The following is a 17,984-nucleotide window of genomic DNA, read 5'->3' on the forward strand; positions in this document are numbered from 1 at the left end:
ATACAAGAAGTAGTTAGCAACTAAAGCTAAAATAATTAACAGAGAAATTGGTATTTTTTACTGCATACTAATATTTTTTCTCTTTCTCTACTAGTATGATTTTTCCGGAGTTTTCTTTAATAATATGTTGTTTGATAACGTTTCGAAAGATAGTTTTTTTTAAAAAAAAACAAATTTTAAAATAATATATTTAAAAATATTACAAAGAATCCCAAAATTTCTTCTTAAAAGTAGTTTTCATGTACGTGATAGAACTTGGACATCTAGGTTATACTGTAAATCAGAGTTCAAAAAGATTACAATTTTTTAAAATCAAATCGTTAATATTTTTCTTAAATCGACTTAAACCACTTGTACTCGATTTTTTTAAAACGAGATAAAATTTAAATGTTTTTTTTTAAATTGAAAACTTTTTTTTTTTTTTAATCATGAAATGTGAGAATGAAAGCGAAATCGAATATTTTCCAATATTAATGTTGTATTTTTTTGAAACTGTTTCTCACACACGACAGTTATTTAGTAGCAGTGCATTATTATTCTCCCAACATCTAAGAGTGGGCAGTCGCCGTAACTTCGCGAATTCAATTCATAACGATCTATTGGTTCGGAGTCCACGTTAATCAGTAGGTCCACGTCTCATATAGCCTCGCTGCGGAACGGGACATTAAACTTCAAGCAACTCAACTCAATTCATAATAATTGGACGAAAAATAATGTATGTGTGGTAATCCTAGTATTTCTTTTTAAGGATCTTAATTAGTAAACAACAAAAGTGAAATATGAACATGTAGAATAATTACTACTTTAATAAATTGAGTAGATTTTTATATTCCTTTTATCGTAACTTTTTCATAAATATCAGTCTTTAAAAAAAGAAAATGGTACAAAAAATTTAAGTTTACTTACATATCCGCATGAATTGTATATGAATATTTACATTTGATTTCAATTTATTTTCATTCAATATAACAAAGATGATGATAGCACAATGTATAAGATGATCTAATGTTTCTGATCAAGATTGGCTTTTTTAAATGTACTTTTAATTTGTCTTTCTGTTTATTAACAACTAGCTAAAATGTCCATTCTTAGCTCGGAAAGAATAGATATTGGCAAATATTTGAAGATCCTTAGAAAGCATATTTGAATCGAAACGAAATTATGAAACCCAGCTCGACCCAACTGCTATCTATCTACCTTCAAAAATCCATGTGAAACGGTGCGAAAATTTATCCCCCCCCCCCCCATTCTTTTCGTAGAGCACGCATTTTAATCAAATTGCAGGATTAATGATAAACACCCAGATCAACCTAAGTGTAAACCTAACTATGTTTAGAAATTCATTTTAAACTGTTTAACCATTCCCTCACTTTCTCCATTATATGAGAACAAAATAGAAAATAAAATATTACAGAAGTGTTTCCCCTTTAGAGGCGAAGTTTTCGAAAACGTTGGGACACATTTCAACTTACTTTCTGTTACGAGTACACGAGAGGAACGAGTTTACATACAGAATTCCATCTGCTTAACTTGGGGGCTCGTGAGATACTCAATTTTGGTATAATTTTGAACCACTGTCCCATTAGAATATACATTTTGATGAAAGTGACGTGATAAAAACTCATTCGAACCAAATGCTTACTGTGTTCAAAAGTTATTTCAAACAGTTCAGCTATTTTTCCATGATGATGAGACAGACATTGTCGATGTTGTGCTTATATGTTGAGAAAAACGTTATGGAATTTTTCTTCTCCCTTTTCTTTCTCTTTAGAAGCGGAATTTTCTAAAACGCTGGGGCACGTGTCCACTTATTTATAATGAGTTTATATACCGATTTTGATCTTATGCAGATAAAGTGGCTCGTAAGGTACTCTATTTTTGGTATAATTTTAAACCACTTGTTCTCTCCTTAGGATAAGCATTTTAATGAAAGTGACATGATAAAAAAAAAAAAAAAATACTTGATTTATGTGCTAACGATGTTCAAATATTCATTTCAAACGGTTCAGCCAGTTATGTACACTCATGTCCAAAATTATTGTCGCATGTCTATAAGTATGATCTTGTAGGAATATAATTTGATAACGAATTCGCCCGGTATTTCTTATAATGTTAGTAAATGTATAATCGGCAAAGACATGTGTGTGGCAAATTTCATGTAAGAAGAGCAGTAAATAAAAACAATAAAACGAAAATAAAACTTTCTTATCCATTTAGCGACATTTTGTTTTACTCGTTCTAATTTTCGTATTTATAATTCTTTTCCTATGAAATTTACCACAAATATACATCGCCAACTGAACTTTGTGGTGGACAAACACCGTGTGCGTGGGTTTTCTTGGGGTTCTCCCGTTTCCTCCCACTTTCTTCATTCCACCATTTCATTCATTACTCATCATCACCGTCTCCTTTAGCCTAACCGGTATAAAAGTGGGACGTAAAACTCAAAGATTTCATTTTTTTTTCACAAATATACATTTCCCGATTATACACATAGTATCAGTATTAAAAATACCCTGCAAAATGATTGTCAAATTATATTCTTACAAGAAGACTGTTATAGATATGTGACAATCATTTTGGACATGAGTGTACATATGTAGACGTTCCACTTACGGCAAAAAGGTTATGACATATATTACCACGGTATGTACAATTCTGAAGTAAAAATTGAGAGTATTGAATGTTAAATGAATTCAAGCTTTCTTGAGTGTCCTTTACAATATGAAATGATTAAGTCAAGTAAATTGTCAAAATTTTTGGGTTACATCTAAAAAATTATATATTGTGTTTAACTTTGCGTTATTAAGATCGAACTATCGCATGGTATGAATCAAGATGGGAGTTTTAGACTTACTTTCGATTTGTTTCCCAGATTAGTCAGAAATACCGCATTTTATTTCTGTTTTAAGCAAAATAAAATTGATTCAAATCATAAATTTAAAAATAAAAATCGTTTTAAATCAATCAACTCTGATATAAATACTAATTAATTGATCATTTTTAGATTTGTTGGCAGGCCATGATCCAGAAGACTCTACGACAGTTGAAGATAAGTTTACACCAGTTAAATTAAACAACGATTTCGATGTAAGTGGATTGCATGTAGGAATTCCTCGAGAGTATCACTGTAAGGGTATGACAAGTGAAGTCATTGACGTTTGGAGTGATGTAGCAGATATGCTTGAAAACTCTGGAGCGGTAGTTTCTGAGGTAAATATTAGATTTAATGGTATAAAAAATAAGAAAATTTTGGAAATTGAACACTGAATATGTCTTGTCACAATGAGTCTATTTCTGATGGCTAACTTTAATTTTGTGTGCGAAAATAAACCGACACTGACATACTTTTTTTTTAAAACGTACTTTTTTTTAAACGTACTTTTCTGTTTGGCCCCTAATGAGGGAAAAATTATGTTTATCAGTGAATATAAGTACTTTAATAGTGGACACAGAATTGAACTTACTTATAATATATGAAACATACATACAAACATTAGTCAAGTACCAAATCAGGAGTTCGTGAAGGAATGTATGTTTATTATGAGGACAGCCTTCAGTGATCATTGCCAAAAAGGTGCTGTCCCTAATTTTGTTCAGGAAGAGGAATTCCGAGAGATATCTACTGTCCTCAGTAGTAAGTAAGGTCCATTGAAAATTCACGAATAATTAGCTATTATTGCAAGTACGTACAATAACCAACCATTAGGCAGCTGAACTATTAGTATAAGACATAAATCATAAATGGCCACAACAAAAATTAAACTGTCTAAAAAAAACTGGGAATCAAGAGAAGCATGCGAGGAGAGCGTAGAATGAGTTTTTACGTAGTACCTGCGAAGAAGTTGATACTATCAATTACGAGAGCTATAGTGTGTATGTTCCTTGATCCATTAGATTGTCGTTAAACGAAATTGTATCCTTCTGTTCTTCGTTCATACATCCAAGAAACTGAAGTTTACCAAGCAGTACCTCGTATGTCAATTCATCGACGAAGAAGGAAGTTTATCTTAGAGAATATGTGGGAGCGATTGATTGATCACAACAGGAAAACTATTTTATGCTAGACAAACATGGTAACGTCTCATTGTGCTGGACTTCAGAGCAGCTGGCTTGGCGGGTGGAAATTGAATGCGTATAATAAGCCCCGTTCTCTTGTTTCTCCGTGGAACCTATTACATTTATTCTTCAATAGGTGATCATAGTGTGTGGAGTTCAAAAGTACTTATTATTTTAATTTATTTCTGCGACTAGACATAGAATATTAGTTTTTTTAATGAAGGGCAATAGTTGTAAGCGTCAAATGGTACTCAAACAGGATCTTAGGATTGTGTATAGAATGCATAATTATTTTAAAGAAAGAGGTTGAGCAGACAGCTGCCGATCTCCAGCATAGCGATCGCTGCGTTGCCATATATCAGAAGAGAATCGTAGTTGTCTCTACTGTAAGTTTAGGAACAATGTAGAGAATTTTAAGCGAGGAAAAAAAAAATTGGGAGCAGGTCTCTGTCAACCCCCTATCTTCGGCCTCGCTCACTCGTATCTTTTAAAGATGCGGTAGAAATAAAACAAGTTACGAACATATAAGGTATACATTTTTAGTCGTTACTGGTCTAATGGCTAGTGCGCATGCCTTTGGCGCACGGAGTTCCGGGTTCGATTCCTGGTGGAAGAACCATGAAAAATGTGGACGCTGTACGGGGGTTCGGATTCCATTTTAAACTGTACCCTCATGTACCCTTGATGGTAAAGAGTAGGAATGGCCTTTTTTGAAAAATCTGTTTTTCGATTTTCGGAAATTTCATTTTTCGTTTTTTCGGAAATTTTTTCGGTTTTCGATGATTTTTCGTCTCTCGAAAAGTTTTCGGAATTCGTGGAATGTTAATGTGGGAGGAAATGGGAGTACCCCGGAAAAATCCACGGACACGATGTTGCCTGTCACGAACTTACTTGGCCTGAGATCCCATGCACAAAAGGTAAGCGTTCTAACACTGGGCTACCATGCCCCCTTGGATTTGGATTTAATGAAAGGATAGTGTATAATGCCTACTATTGACGAAACTCATCCAATCATGACTAAAATTAGTATGGTTATGTACTGTTATGTATTTAGTACGTACGTTAAATATTATGGTGTTTGGAACTTTGGTTTCAGAGTTATTGCTAGTCAAATTTGTGTTTTAAGTTAGTGATATCAAGAAATTTCACTAAGACGCATTTGATTAAACTCAAATGATCTCGACGAAAGTTGGTAGGATCGTAAATATTGACGAACTTGGTATGCATGGAAGCTCAGTATAAAATATTATGGTGTACAGACTTTTTGTTCCTGAGTTATTATTAGCTATCATTGTTAGGTTTGGAATCAGTGAAATCAAGAAATTTCAATAAATCGCGAAAAATGGAACTCATCCAATTTTTACCAAACTTGGCAAGGTGGTAGATCTTGACGAGCTTAGTAACTATAAAAGTAACCAAGAAAGATCTGCCGCTTTTTTACCCAACGCCTTCGAACATCGATATGTAACTTAAGACGTACCTGGAAGATCAAAAATAGTCTCCATTAAAACGCGTTAAACTCATCCGATATTGGCAAAAGTTGATATGGTCATAGACTTTAACGAGTCTAGTACGCGTGCGAGCTCAGCACGAAATATTGTGACGTACAGACCTTTGGTTCTCGGTTCTTGAGGGATATAAATTAGAAATAATAATTCACAAAGGTAAACAGTGTAAAATTTATATTTTACAGAATATTAAAATATAATTATTTACTAATAGTGATTATCAATGCGTTATCGACAATATATTTTATAATGTAAAAAAAGACTAACAAATTACCAAATAGAAGGATCCTGTATAAACTGATCGTGATAGTATCAGGTAACTCTGTAATAAATTGACTTTTAACAATTGGTTTTAAAAATATATGAAACATGAAGTGATTATATGTACTGATACTGATTCTAAAGACTCCTCACTAAGATCCCTCATTCATTTCTCTTATTTTCTATAACTAAGTCAGCATCAAAAACAATTTGATTGCTTTCAAAAATAGGCAATTAAATACTAACAAAATATTATTGAATAGTTTATTTGTTCTAAAGATGTTTTATATACGTTAGGACAAAGAACTAAATATCTAACTATAATAATCTCATCAAACGAGAATTCAAATTTTAAACAGGTGAGTCTTCGTTTTCGTATTAGTTTTTACCGCTACTAGCTTCAGTAGAACTAGTAAGATGAAATATTTTTTATTTGGTTGTTTGTTGAAGTTCAGCGTCGAGTGTCACGGTGGTTCAGTATCGAGCGAGACTATACAAGACATTTTAAAGTGGAATCCGAACCACCGTGACACGTTCAATGCTTTCCCACTCGGGACACTGTGCATCAAAGGAATACGCGCTAGCCACTAGACCAATAGGCAGGGCTTGAAATCTTTTCTTGGGATTATGAAATTATATATTTAAAAAAAAAAAAAAAAAAAAACCGTTTGTAGCTTTCCAGTATCTCTCTCATTCTATGAGAATCAATATTGTAACCAGGGATTTAGTAAGTATTTATCACTTTCCGTTGCATTAAACTTAGAGATGGAAACTACCATTGTGGCAAAGAATCCATATCAAAAAACTGCTTCCGGCTATCGTTTTTTCTTTACTATGGTAGCTTCTCACCATTTCCGGTTTACATAGAGGGATAGCGATCGAGATGACAATCTTCGAATTTTGGATTCATGTATATATATAAATTTCTACCACAGGATAAAACTTGGAGATAGCCTATTGTCAAGGTACTGAATTCATGCTTCTCGCTAACTGTTACCTTGCTTGCTCTGTGCTGATCAATACTGAAACCGGGAGTTGTGATCAGGGGCGGATCCAGGACGGACTTCTGGGGGAGGGGTGGCGCTGGGTTTTAATACTGCTACTTTTAAGAGCTCCAAACTCTGGAATTGGTTTTATTTATATATAAAATAAGAAAGTGTCCTTCTGGATCCGCTTCTGGTTGTGATACATTTCTCCTACTTCCTGTTTTTGTAGAGAGACAAGTGAGTTTCGTTTCACAGTATAAAACTATGGTAGACTTCCAATCTATGCGAATTGAATACGCAAACTTCAGTACAACAAGTAGCACAACTAAAACTCGTGGTTGGAATATATTAATAAGATCAAAAATAAAATCTGTTCCTCGGATGCTGAATCCGTATCAAAAAGCCATTATTAGCTATCACTTATCGTTTTTGTTTTATGACGATAAAGATTGAAAGCAGGAATGGCTAATTTGAACCACTTCCGGCTTGAATAAAGGGTTAAGGGAGGAGATAGAATCTATTCTTAGGACCCTGAATCGATTTCAGAAAAACCTCTTCTCGATATCTTCTATAGCTTTTGCTCTATGAATATAAGTGTTGGAACCGAAAGTAGTAGTAAATTTCAAGCATTTCCGATTACAAAAGAGTGATGCAGGTTATGACGATATGTTTTCTTAAAACCCTGAATTGATTCCTGAAAATTGCTTGTCGCTATCTATTACAATTTTTGTTTTATCGCGACAAGTGTTAAAACCGGAAATGGTTAATTTGAACACTTTCGGTTCAAATAAAGTATTAACGAAGGAGGTAGAATCTATTCTTGGGACGCTGGATTGATTTTTTAATAAAATGCATCTCGATATCTCTCACCGACTTTGCTCTATGGAAATTATCATCACCTATAAAATCAAAAATAGTAATAAACTTCAACCATTTCTGCCTTTGTGGAGTGTTGCGGATTGTAATGGTATTTCCTCTTGAGACCCTGAATCGATTGTTGGTGAACCACTTCTCTCTATCTATTGCCAATTTTGTTCTGTGGCGACAAATGTTGAAACTTGTAATCGTTAATTTGAACCACTTCTGGTGTGAATAGAGGTCAAAGGAGAAGGTAGAGCCTATTCTTAGGACGCTTAGTCGATCGCGAGAAACCGCATCACGATTTCTTTTAGTTTTTGCTTTCTAAAAATCAGTATTGAAACCAATATACTAGTAAATTCAGCCACTTTCGGTTTCGATAGTATTGTGGGTTGTGATGATACATAGCTTATATACTCTTGAGACGCTGTATCGATTAGATTGAAAAAAAAAAAAGAAACACTTGTGGCTATCTATTACTATTTTTGGTCTATATCGATTAATGTTGAAACCGAAAACGGTTAATTTGAACAACTTCCGATCTGAATAGAGGATTAATGGAAAAGATAGACCTATTGCTTGGAAGCTGAATCGATTGCAAAAATCTACATCTCGATATCTCGTAATTCAGTATTGAAATATTAGTAAATAGGAAATAATAGTAAATATAAACCATTTCTGGTTTTGATTGAATGTTGTGGATAGTTATATGTTGTCTTAAGACGCTAAATTGTTTGCAATAAATCGCTTCTCTCTGTCTATTACCCTTTTCGTTCTGTAGTGATAAAAGTTGAAACCAAAAAAGGGTATTTGAACCACTTACGGCTTGAATGGAGGGTTAATGGAGGAGATGGAACCTATTTTTGGGGCTCTAAATCGACCACAAGAAACGAATTCTCAATATCTGTTACTGTTTTTGCTCTGACACCTGTCGACAGACAGATGGACAAAGCCATTCTAAAGACTTCCGACACTTATGCATAGCTTAAGCTGCAAGCGTAATAAGGGCGAACATTGAATATATTCTTAGGACACTGAATTGGTTCTGGAAAACCGCGTCTTTCTATATATTAGCGTTTGTGTTCTGTGGTGATCGAGAATGTAACAGAAAGCGATAGATCTCTACCGATAGCGGTAGATCACCTCTGGATTAAATAAAAGTCAAATGGATTAGATGAATCTATTCGTGTTGCAAAACTATATATGCTTCTCGCTGTTTCTTAATGCTCTTGTTCTAACGCCTGTATACAGACGAACGGATGGATAGACAGACAGATGAACATAGCCGTTCTATAAGACTTCCTATACGTATGCATAGCATACTGTAGTTTGGAAGTCGTAACAAATGAAATGAATTCAATTTGTTTTACGAAAGTTATCCGTTTTCCGTTTCTTGGCAGTTTTCGTTTTCCGTTTTCGAAAAACTTCTCGTTTTCCGTTTCTCGAAAAAAATTTCGTTTTTCGAAAATTTTTTCGTTTTTTCGAAAAAAGATCGTTTTTCGTTTTTTCGGAAAATGTTTCGTTTTTCGAAAAAAAGTTTCGTTTTTCGAAAAAGTTTTCGGTTTTCGAAAAAAAAATTCGTTTTTCGAAAAATTTCTCGTTCTTCATTTTTTGTTTTCGAAAAATTCATTTTTCGAAAAAAATGTGGCCATCCCTAGTAAAGAGGTACGCTAAATTCAATAAACGAATAAACATTTCATTTCCAAATCACTTGAAGCAATTGTTAGCAAATCTTCTACCCTTCGACTCGATTGGTATTTGTGTATCTCCCCACCTGTTCGTCCATCTGTTTTACGATAACACGTAAAACTTAACTGATTTTAACTAAACGTGGTATCCCTTCCGTCAACTTGCAGATATAACCCTATTGTTTGGGGTTGCAATCCGTGAAGAATAAGGAGGTAAAATTAAAATTATTTCATGTTGCAAGTTTGAAAATTTGCAGAATAATCTGCGCAAAAATTATTCGTTTTCGATTATAAAATCTGCCAATAATGAAATGGTGAATGCCTTGGAAAGGATGAAATCCCTACCCCTTGTTTCAAATACTTCCGTGAGAATGTAACAATATTCCAATTTTTGTGAAACATAACATGTGTTTCGCTTTACTTTGGTATAATTCGAAATTAAAATTAGTGATAACGAAAAGGAAGGATCACTCGCTTCAATAAGGCACAGCATGACTTAGAAAATTAAAAATAGTATTAAAACTAATGGTTTTTGTTTAGTGCCTAGGAAACTTTGAACCTCCTTAGCCCCCATGAATATCCCATTGTTTATGACATTTTAAAACATACATGTAATAAAGCAACAATCATTTAAGTTTATACATACAAAGCAAACAGCATTTCTATGATGCAAATGCATATACAGTGCATAATAAGGAGGCCGACATGCAACAATGTACTTAAACTGTTCATTCTTTCATTTATTATCCTCTTTGTGATTGAAAAGTTGGAGCCTAATTACCTAGGTAAAAGTAATAACATTACTTATGGCTATGGTATAGACATGATGCAGGTTTTGTAATGTACTCAGTAACAACTTGAAGAAAACACAAGATGGGGACGTTGAATGGACGTAAATAACAGTGATTTGATCTTTTGTTACTTTGATATTTCTGTTCGTAAATCTACGAGCTTGAGTTTTCCTATCCCGCGATCTTTCATGTGGCAACAGTGGGTCAAGTTCTCTCTGACACGCTGCGCAGTGCTAGCAGACGATCCGCCATGCGACTTGCTCCCAACTCTAATATCATGAGTTACTTTCTTCGTGGTGAAAAATTGATTTCGTGGAGAAGATAGTACATACTCCTAAAGTATCCGAAACAGAAGAAATGGAAAAATAAATCGATTTGCAAATACTTCGATATGAGACGAAGAGTGTTTATGGCTTCACATACGTCAGGTCCAGCATTATCAAACAAGTAGCGTAGAAGAATAAACTTCATAAATAATATAACTCATATACGTTTTGTCACTATCTTAGCTGATTTTTAATATCCACTTATGAGAAGCGTACATAATCCACTTTTTCATATTTAACAAGATGTCTACATACATACACACACTTATTTACTACGTTTCCATAGCAACAACTCTTTTTTTTTTCTAATTTTCGATTACAAAAGAATAAGCTCTTGATATCTCTATGTATCTTTCTTTTCTTTTTACATAATACTGTTCCACTAATTCGCCTCTGATCGCCTTTTTATAAGCTGGCACAGATTGCCAATACTATATACAACAACATAACAACGTTATCGTTGTAGAATGTCGTCCGAACGGGACTTCTGTAATAGTTTCACTATGAAGGAAAGAACCCTGGGTTAAAGTTCATGAAACACCTACCTTCTGAATAGCCCTCGTATATACTCAATGTTATTTTTAATACAAATATTTTACTCTTCAAATATATAATATATTATAACATTACATTTTTTTTATTTATTAATATGTCGCTTTACAATTATCATCAATGGGTCTATTCAAAATTTAAATCTAACTAATTGTTTTTTTCATGTTCAAATAACATTAATCACAAATAAAGATCTTTAAAATATTAAGTATTAGTAGGATCAGAAAGCATTAGAACATATAAACATATGAAAAATTAAGAGATTCGATATTCATTATTCATATTCTTTCCATAAGTTGCATCTGTTTTATATATCTGTCATTACCTTGATGCGTTTACATTAAAATTATGATCTTTTATTTTCACATATTTATAATATTCATATAAGTAATTATGAGATTTCAATATGTGAGGCACCAATTTTAGGTGGAACACAAATTTTGATTCGATGTTCAAATTTAAAATCCTTAATTACCAAAACATAATTTCATTACTTAACATACATTTTAATAATAAATCGAATAAAGAACATAATAACCATAGACGTAAGCAAAGGACGCCTTTTTGATAGTTCAGGTTATACGTTCAAAGGGTTCAATTAAGCTACATTGTATAGCACAATCTTGTGTACATGCTTGTCTTTCATAGGATGATACCATATTTTGATTCCTATTTACAGAATTCCTGCCATCTACAAATTTGATTTTGTGAAAATCGGCGATAATTATTATTTCTACTGAAATTTCTGTTGCTGTTTCTAAAATTCCTAACACCATTTCTGTGATTGGGTTGTGTTTGATTACCGGTACGATTATAAGTATTCATTCTATTATTAAAACTAGACACATTGGAATTATTTTTAGGTTGTACATTTACATTACGAACAGAAGCATATTGTGGCTGATTACGTCCAGAATTACCCTGACCTCTATCTTGTATTCTATTATTCTGTATTGCTGACTGACTTTCATAACTTTGAATAAGCATAATTAAATGGTTAAAGTTGATGCATTGTGCCGACATTAACAGTTGTTGTAATCGGAATGGCAATAAAATTCTAATAGAAGCTATAATACGAGATTCCGGATGATTTGGATTTAGTGATCTCAACTCATTATATGTAGATACTACAAATTCCGTAATACTCCTATGCAATTTTGGATTAAAATGTTTTGTTCTCAAGATGGCATCTCTATTCGCTGTCATGAAATCATTTTCGTAATTAGATAATAGAGCATTCTTAAAATCAGAACATGTATGAAGACTACCCCTGATAGCCTTGAACCATGTTAAACAGGGTGGTAACAATATATGCGGCAATAATTTTAAATACTGCGACTCATCTACACCTATAAGCTCGTACTCATCCTCAAATTTTTCAAGAAACTCCCTAGCGGGTACATCTACCGGTATGCCACTGAATTTGGTAAGTGATTTAACTTCACTGAATCGTATGGGTTTACCTGTTATAGTCTTCATATACCTGTTGGAGCTTCGCCGGGATGACTGTCTCACTCTTCTTTCCCTATCGATACTTTCCTCTCCACAACTTGAAGGTTCATTAGCTTCCAACATCGTCCTAGGATGGCGACTAGGTTCACAAGTATTAAATGCAGGACCCACCATGTTCCTATATCCACCGTCTTGCGTTGCACTCTCGGAAACACAATTTTCTTTTAAAAGATTAACCTCCTCCTGTAATAGCTTGATGTGGGTATCATGGGCGTTTAATGTTGCCTCTATGAGATCTACAGAGTTTTGAAATTCCGTGACTCTCTGTGATACTCTCTCCATCTTTTCGTCATATTGCTCAAATTTGACTACAATATGCTGGTTCATCTGTGAAAGTTGACGTTAAATAGCTTCCCACTTGTTTTCGTTGCATTGTTCTAACTGTTCTAACTTTTCTTCAAAATCCTTCGTTTGTTGGCTTATTTTCCGGTCTAGTTTTTCTTCAAGATTCCTAATTTGTGCTATTTCTTCATTTTTTCGAGCTTCTTTTTCGTCAAGGTTCCTAATTTGTTGTGCGATTTCTTCACTTTTTCGAGCTTCTCTTTCGTCAAGATTCCTAATTTGTTGTGCTATTTCTTCACTTTTTCGAGCTTCTTTTTCGTCAAGATTCCTAATTTGTTGTGCGATTTCTTCACTTTTTCGAGCTTGATCTTGAGTCTTTTCGTCAAGATTCCTAATTTGTTGAGCTATATCTTTTAAAATGTCAGTAAGATTTTCGTTGGGATTAATCTCTAGATGAGTATTCCGCTCTCCAGTTGTATTTCTATCGGTGACACTCATGATACTATTTCGGCGTATCACTTTTCCGCTTCTTAGAGTGGTCACACTAAGGTCTCTTATAATGTTGGCCGTTTTTACTGTACTTCAAAACGACAAACTTATTTTTCGGGTTTAAGGCACCAATTTTAGAAGAATAAACTTCATAAATAATATAACTCATATACGTTTTGTCACTATCTTAGCTGATTTTTAATATCCACTCATGAGAAGCGTACATAATACACTTTTTCATATTTAACAAGATGTCTACATACATACGCACACTTATTTACTACGTTTCCATAGCAACAACTCTTTTTTTTCTAATTTTCGATTACAAAAGAATAATCTCTTGATATCTCTATGTATCTTTCTTTTCTTTTTACATAATACTGTTCCACTAATTCGCCTCTGATCGCCTTTTTATAAGCTGGCACAGATTGCCAATACTATATACAACAACATAACAACGTTATCGTTGTAAGCAAAGGTTAGGAGAAATTTAGTATATCTTGCATTCAACAAGCTTTGAGTCACATTAGCGTATACAGGCTTCACACTTGAGTTTATGTAGATTGGTTTGCAAATAAACTCATAAGAATTATATTGTTCGGTGTAGTAATTGTGAAGAAAAGGGGTACTCTGCAGTCCGGAGGTCACTATATTATTTCCTTTTTAAAAAGTATTTATTATTTTCATTTGCATGTTTTTCATTTGTCTGGATTAAAATAATACTATATTTTATGTATTTATTTCTTCTACATGTATTGCATTTTAAGTAATTACTTAACAGAAAATAACGAAAACATGATCACCACGGAATGGCAATGGATACTGCAATTCCTATTGCATATGAAACTTATTTTTCTATCTAGAAGTAAAGACATATCCTCCAGGCTGTTTTCCCACGTGACCTTTCCATGTTACTCTCTGTGATGAAGATCCAACATCTGACCAGAGATGCATTTGGGTCAATCCGTCTGAAGTGGTTCAAAAATGATGAAAATGGTTGCTCGACCATCTTCGAAAACTATAAAAAATTGAGTGTGACGAACCGTATGAGAAGGCCAATAACAGCATTCACACTTTTGTATGTGGAAGTGTTCCTAAATGGCGGCCATCTTTGTTTTCGATGGAATGTCATTTTTTGTATTTGCAAGCGTTTGCGAAAACTACAGTTACTCAGGACGTACGTATCAAACAAAATTCAAACAAAAACGATGTTTAGAGGAGAGACTGAGGTACACGGAGAATATAAACTTTTGCGTCTAAATAAATATGCAGGGTTGCAAACCAATACATGAAATCTCCAGAAAAACTACAGAAAATTACACTTTTGAAGGGGCTGTATTTTGGAATGCCATAAAATGGGGGGTTCATTAGTTTTGTGCTGAATACTACTGCATGTAAAGAGTCTGCAGAAATATCCACACCTATGATACTACTGGCGCCGTAGCTTTATGGGGGTCCGAAAGTTGAAGTTTGTGATTTTGATGCCATTTTCGGAGCGTAATATCTCAGGAAGGCAAAGTGCTAAAAATTGCTGCTTATGCCACAAAGTAATTCTGAATGTGAATAAACTATTGCGAAAAAATCACGACTAATATTACATGGATAAAAAAGTTAGGACATGCTAAAAATGCGAAGAAAGCATGTGCGTCATGATGGCCGTAGCCCAGAAAAATTTCAATGTTTGGATTATGTTTCATGCTAGATCTCAAAGACTATGCATGGTGCAGCAATTATGCACGTTTTTGTTTGTGTTCAGTTGTTCAAAAACTTGGGGTGGTGTTTGTTCCATCTTTCTAGCTCCATAATCATTGCCACGTCTATATGGTACCGGGGTTAGCTGTCCCTTGCACCCACGACACTCATCGTCGAACTGAACCGCGTTATTAAGGCACTTAATGCATTAACAAAATGACATTAAACTCCAATTCTAGTTACGGAAGTTAATATGTTCAAAATGTTGCGTTACATCTATCCTAACTATATATAAAACTACATGGACTGACATAAAATAAAGGGGTACTTCCGGTTCACGTGGAAAGTTGAAATTTAGCATGACTGTAGCTTTCAAGTACTAACCCACAAAAAATTGCCAAAAGGTAATATTTTTAAATTTTAGGGGGTCTAAGGGGGGATGAAAAAATTCTCTACGTTACTTAAATGAGACCTTACTTGGACTTACAATCTCATATTTTAGGTACTTGGAATTGGAATAAAAACTTGAAATTTGATATGTACGTTTCCGTTAGCGTTACTTAAGTAAATCACGAAAAATAAAAAAAAGTTCAACCGTAGGGAGGTTTTATGGGGAACTGAAAAGTCTTCCCAATGTTATTTATATGGGACATCTTCTACACCCGAAAATGTTTAGGCACTTCCGACAGGATTAGAATGATGAACTTTGGCATGATTGTAGACTTCCGAGACTAACCCACAGGGAAATTGCCAAAAGTGAATACGTTTTTAAGGTATCTATTTTGGGGATAAAGTAATTTCCATGTTATTTAAATGGGTGTTTTCTTGTGATACAAAATCTTATCTTTTAGATAGTTGAAATACGAAAAGAAACTTGAAATTTGGTAGAAGTGTAGGTTTTAGAGGTTCGAGGCCGTAGGCCGAACAAACGTGGAGGTCTGGGAACGGAGTCCCCAGATAGCCAAAGACTAGTCTGTCCTATATAACGCAACTTTGTGAACATATTAGCTTCCGTAACTGTGAGTGGATTTCAATGATACTTTGCTGATACGTTAAGTGCCTTAATACTGCGGTCCAGTTCGATGATGTATGTCGTGGGTGCAAGGGGGAGCTAACCCCGGTACCATATAGACGTGGCAATGATCATGGAGCTAGAAAGATGGAACAAACCCCTCCCTCCCAAGCTTTTGCACAACTGAACACAAACAAAAGCGTGCCTAATTTCTGCACCATGCATAGTCTTTGAGATCTAGCATGAAACATATCCAAATATTTAATTTTTTCCGGGCTACAACCATCGTCACACACGTTCTTTCTTCGGGTTTTTACCATATCCTCACTATTTTCTTCGTGTAATATCAGTCATGATTTTTTTGCAATGGTTTATTCACATACAGAATTATTTTGTAGCATAAGCAGCAATTTTTAGCACTTTGCAGTCCTGAGATATTACGCTCCAAAAATAGCATCAAAATCATAAACTTCAACTTTCGGGCCCCCATAAAGCTACGGTGCCAGTAGTATTATAGCTGTGGATATTTCTGCAGACTCTTTACATGCAGTAGTATTCAGCACAAAACTTATGACCCCCCCCCCCCCTTTATGCCATTCCAAAATACAGTCCCTTCAAAAGTGTAATTTTCTGTAGTTTTTCTGGAGATTTCATGTATTGGTTTGCAACCCTGCATTTTTATTTAGACGCAAAAGTTTATATTCTCCGTGTACCTCAGTCTCTCCTCTAAACATTCGTTTTTGTTTAGTGTTCGTCTGATTCGTACGTCCTGAGCAACTGTAATTTTCATAAACGCTTGCAAATGCAAAAATTGGCACTCCACCGTCAACAAAGATGGCTGCCATTCGGGAACACTTGTACATACGACAACGTGAATGATGTTATTGACCTTCTCATACACAAGGTTCATCACACTCAAATTTTTATAATTTTCGGAGATGGTCGAGCAACCACCTCTGCACCACTTCGTATGTATTGACCCATTTAGCTTTTAACAATGTCTATGTCTTGCCTTTGCATTGAAATGTCTCGGTGATCAAAGAATTCAGAATCTAAGCATTCCTTTCATTTGATATTGAAGAATTTTTATTCGTCTCTATATTTTAAAACATTGCCCTCTATGTAGTTGAAATAGTCGTTATTCTTATTTTCTTGTAGATATCAATGCCACATACCCAGTATTCAATAATGTGTTATTCAGTATTAAATTTGTGTGAAGTAGCAAGTAATATGGCGAGATATGATGGATTGGAATTTGGTTATCGAGCCAAAGAGAATAAATCCACTGAGGAGTTGTTTGCACTTTCTCGTCATGAAGGATTCAACGAAGTGGTGCGAGGAAGAATATTAGCTGGAAATTATTTCCTTTTGCAAAGGTATTTATTATTTTGATTTGCAATGTCATTTGTTTGCATTTATTTTATGTTTATTTTCTGCACGTATAGTATTTTTAAGTTTCTGTACTTTTTTCCGAAAATAAACCGATAAACTCACATATAGATTAAGAATCTCAATACAAGAAATACATTTATGTGTAACTTTGGTCGGAAACGCTTAATTACGGAAATGGGGCCAATTGAAAGTAATTAGTGGAATTGATCGTAGGGTGGAACACGTATGCGATGTGTGTCCGTTTATTCTCCGAACATTCTGTATATGATCACTAACAGAAAATAGTCAAAATATATATTTCTCTCTCTCTCTCGCACACACACACACACACACACACACACACATATATATATATATATATATATATATATATATATATATATATATATATATATATATATAATATGTCTTTTTCTTTCTCTCACACACACACTGTACCCACTCACTCTCACTGAAACAGGTACGTTATTTTATTTTCTTTAGTGTAAGAGATTGTTTGAAGTGTTTTCTGGAAAGTACGGGCGAATGTAGAAGGCTACAGTATTCTGAATCCTAGTTTTGATCAGGGGATGATAA

General features: G+C 34.2%; 1 protein-coding gene across 2 annotated transcripts in view; it reads left to right on the plus strand.

Moving 5' to 3' along the window:
* GatA (glutamyl-tRNA(Gln) amidotransferase subunit A, mitochondrial) overlaps window positions 1-17,984 on the plus strand; it is a 61,633-nt gene that overhangs the window by 24,432 nt on the left and 19,217 nt on the right. For both annotated transcript variants that reach the window (XM_081759822.1, XM_081759823.1), the window contains 2 exons: window positions 3,008-3,213; window positions 17,175-17,392. In XM_081759822.1, coding sequence (XP_081615948.1) covers window positions 3,008-3,213; window positions 17,175-17,392 — 424 coding nt within the window. The remainder of the gene's footprint in view (window positions 1-3,007; window positions 3,214-17,174; window positions 17,393-17,984) is intronic.

The sequence above is a fragment of the Thermobia domestica genome, chromosome 5 (genome assembly GCF_964235325.1).
Source record: "Thermobia domestica chromosome 5, izTheDome1.hap1.1, whole genome shotgun sequence".
Lineage (NCBI taxonomy): Eukaryota > Metazoa > Arthropoda > Insecta > Zygentoma > Lepismatidae > Thermobia > Thermobia domestica.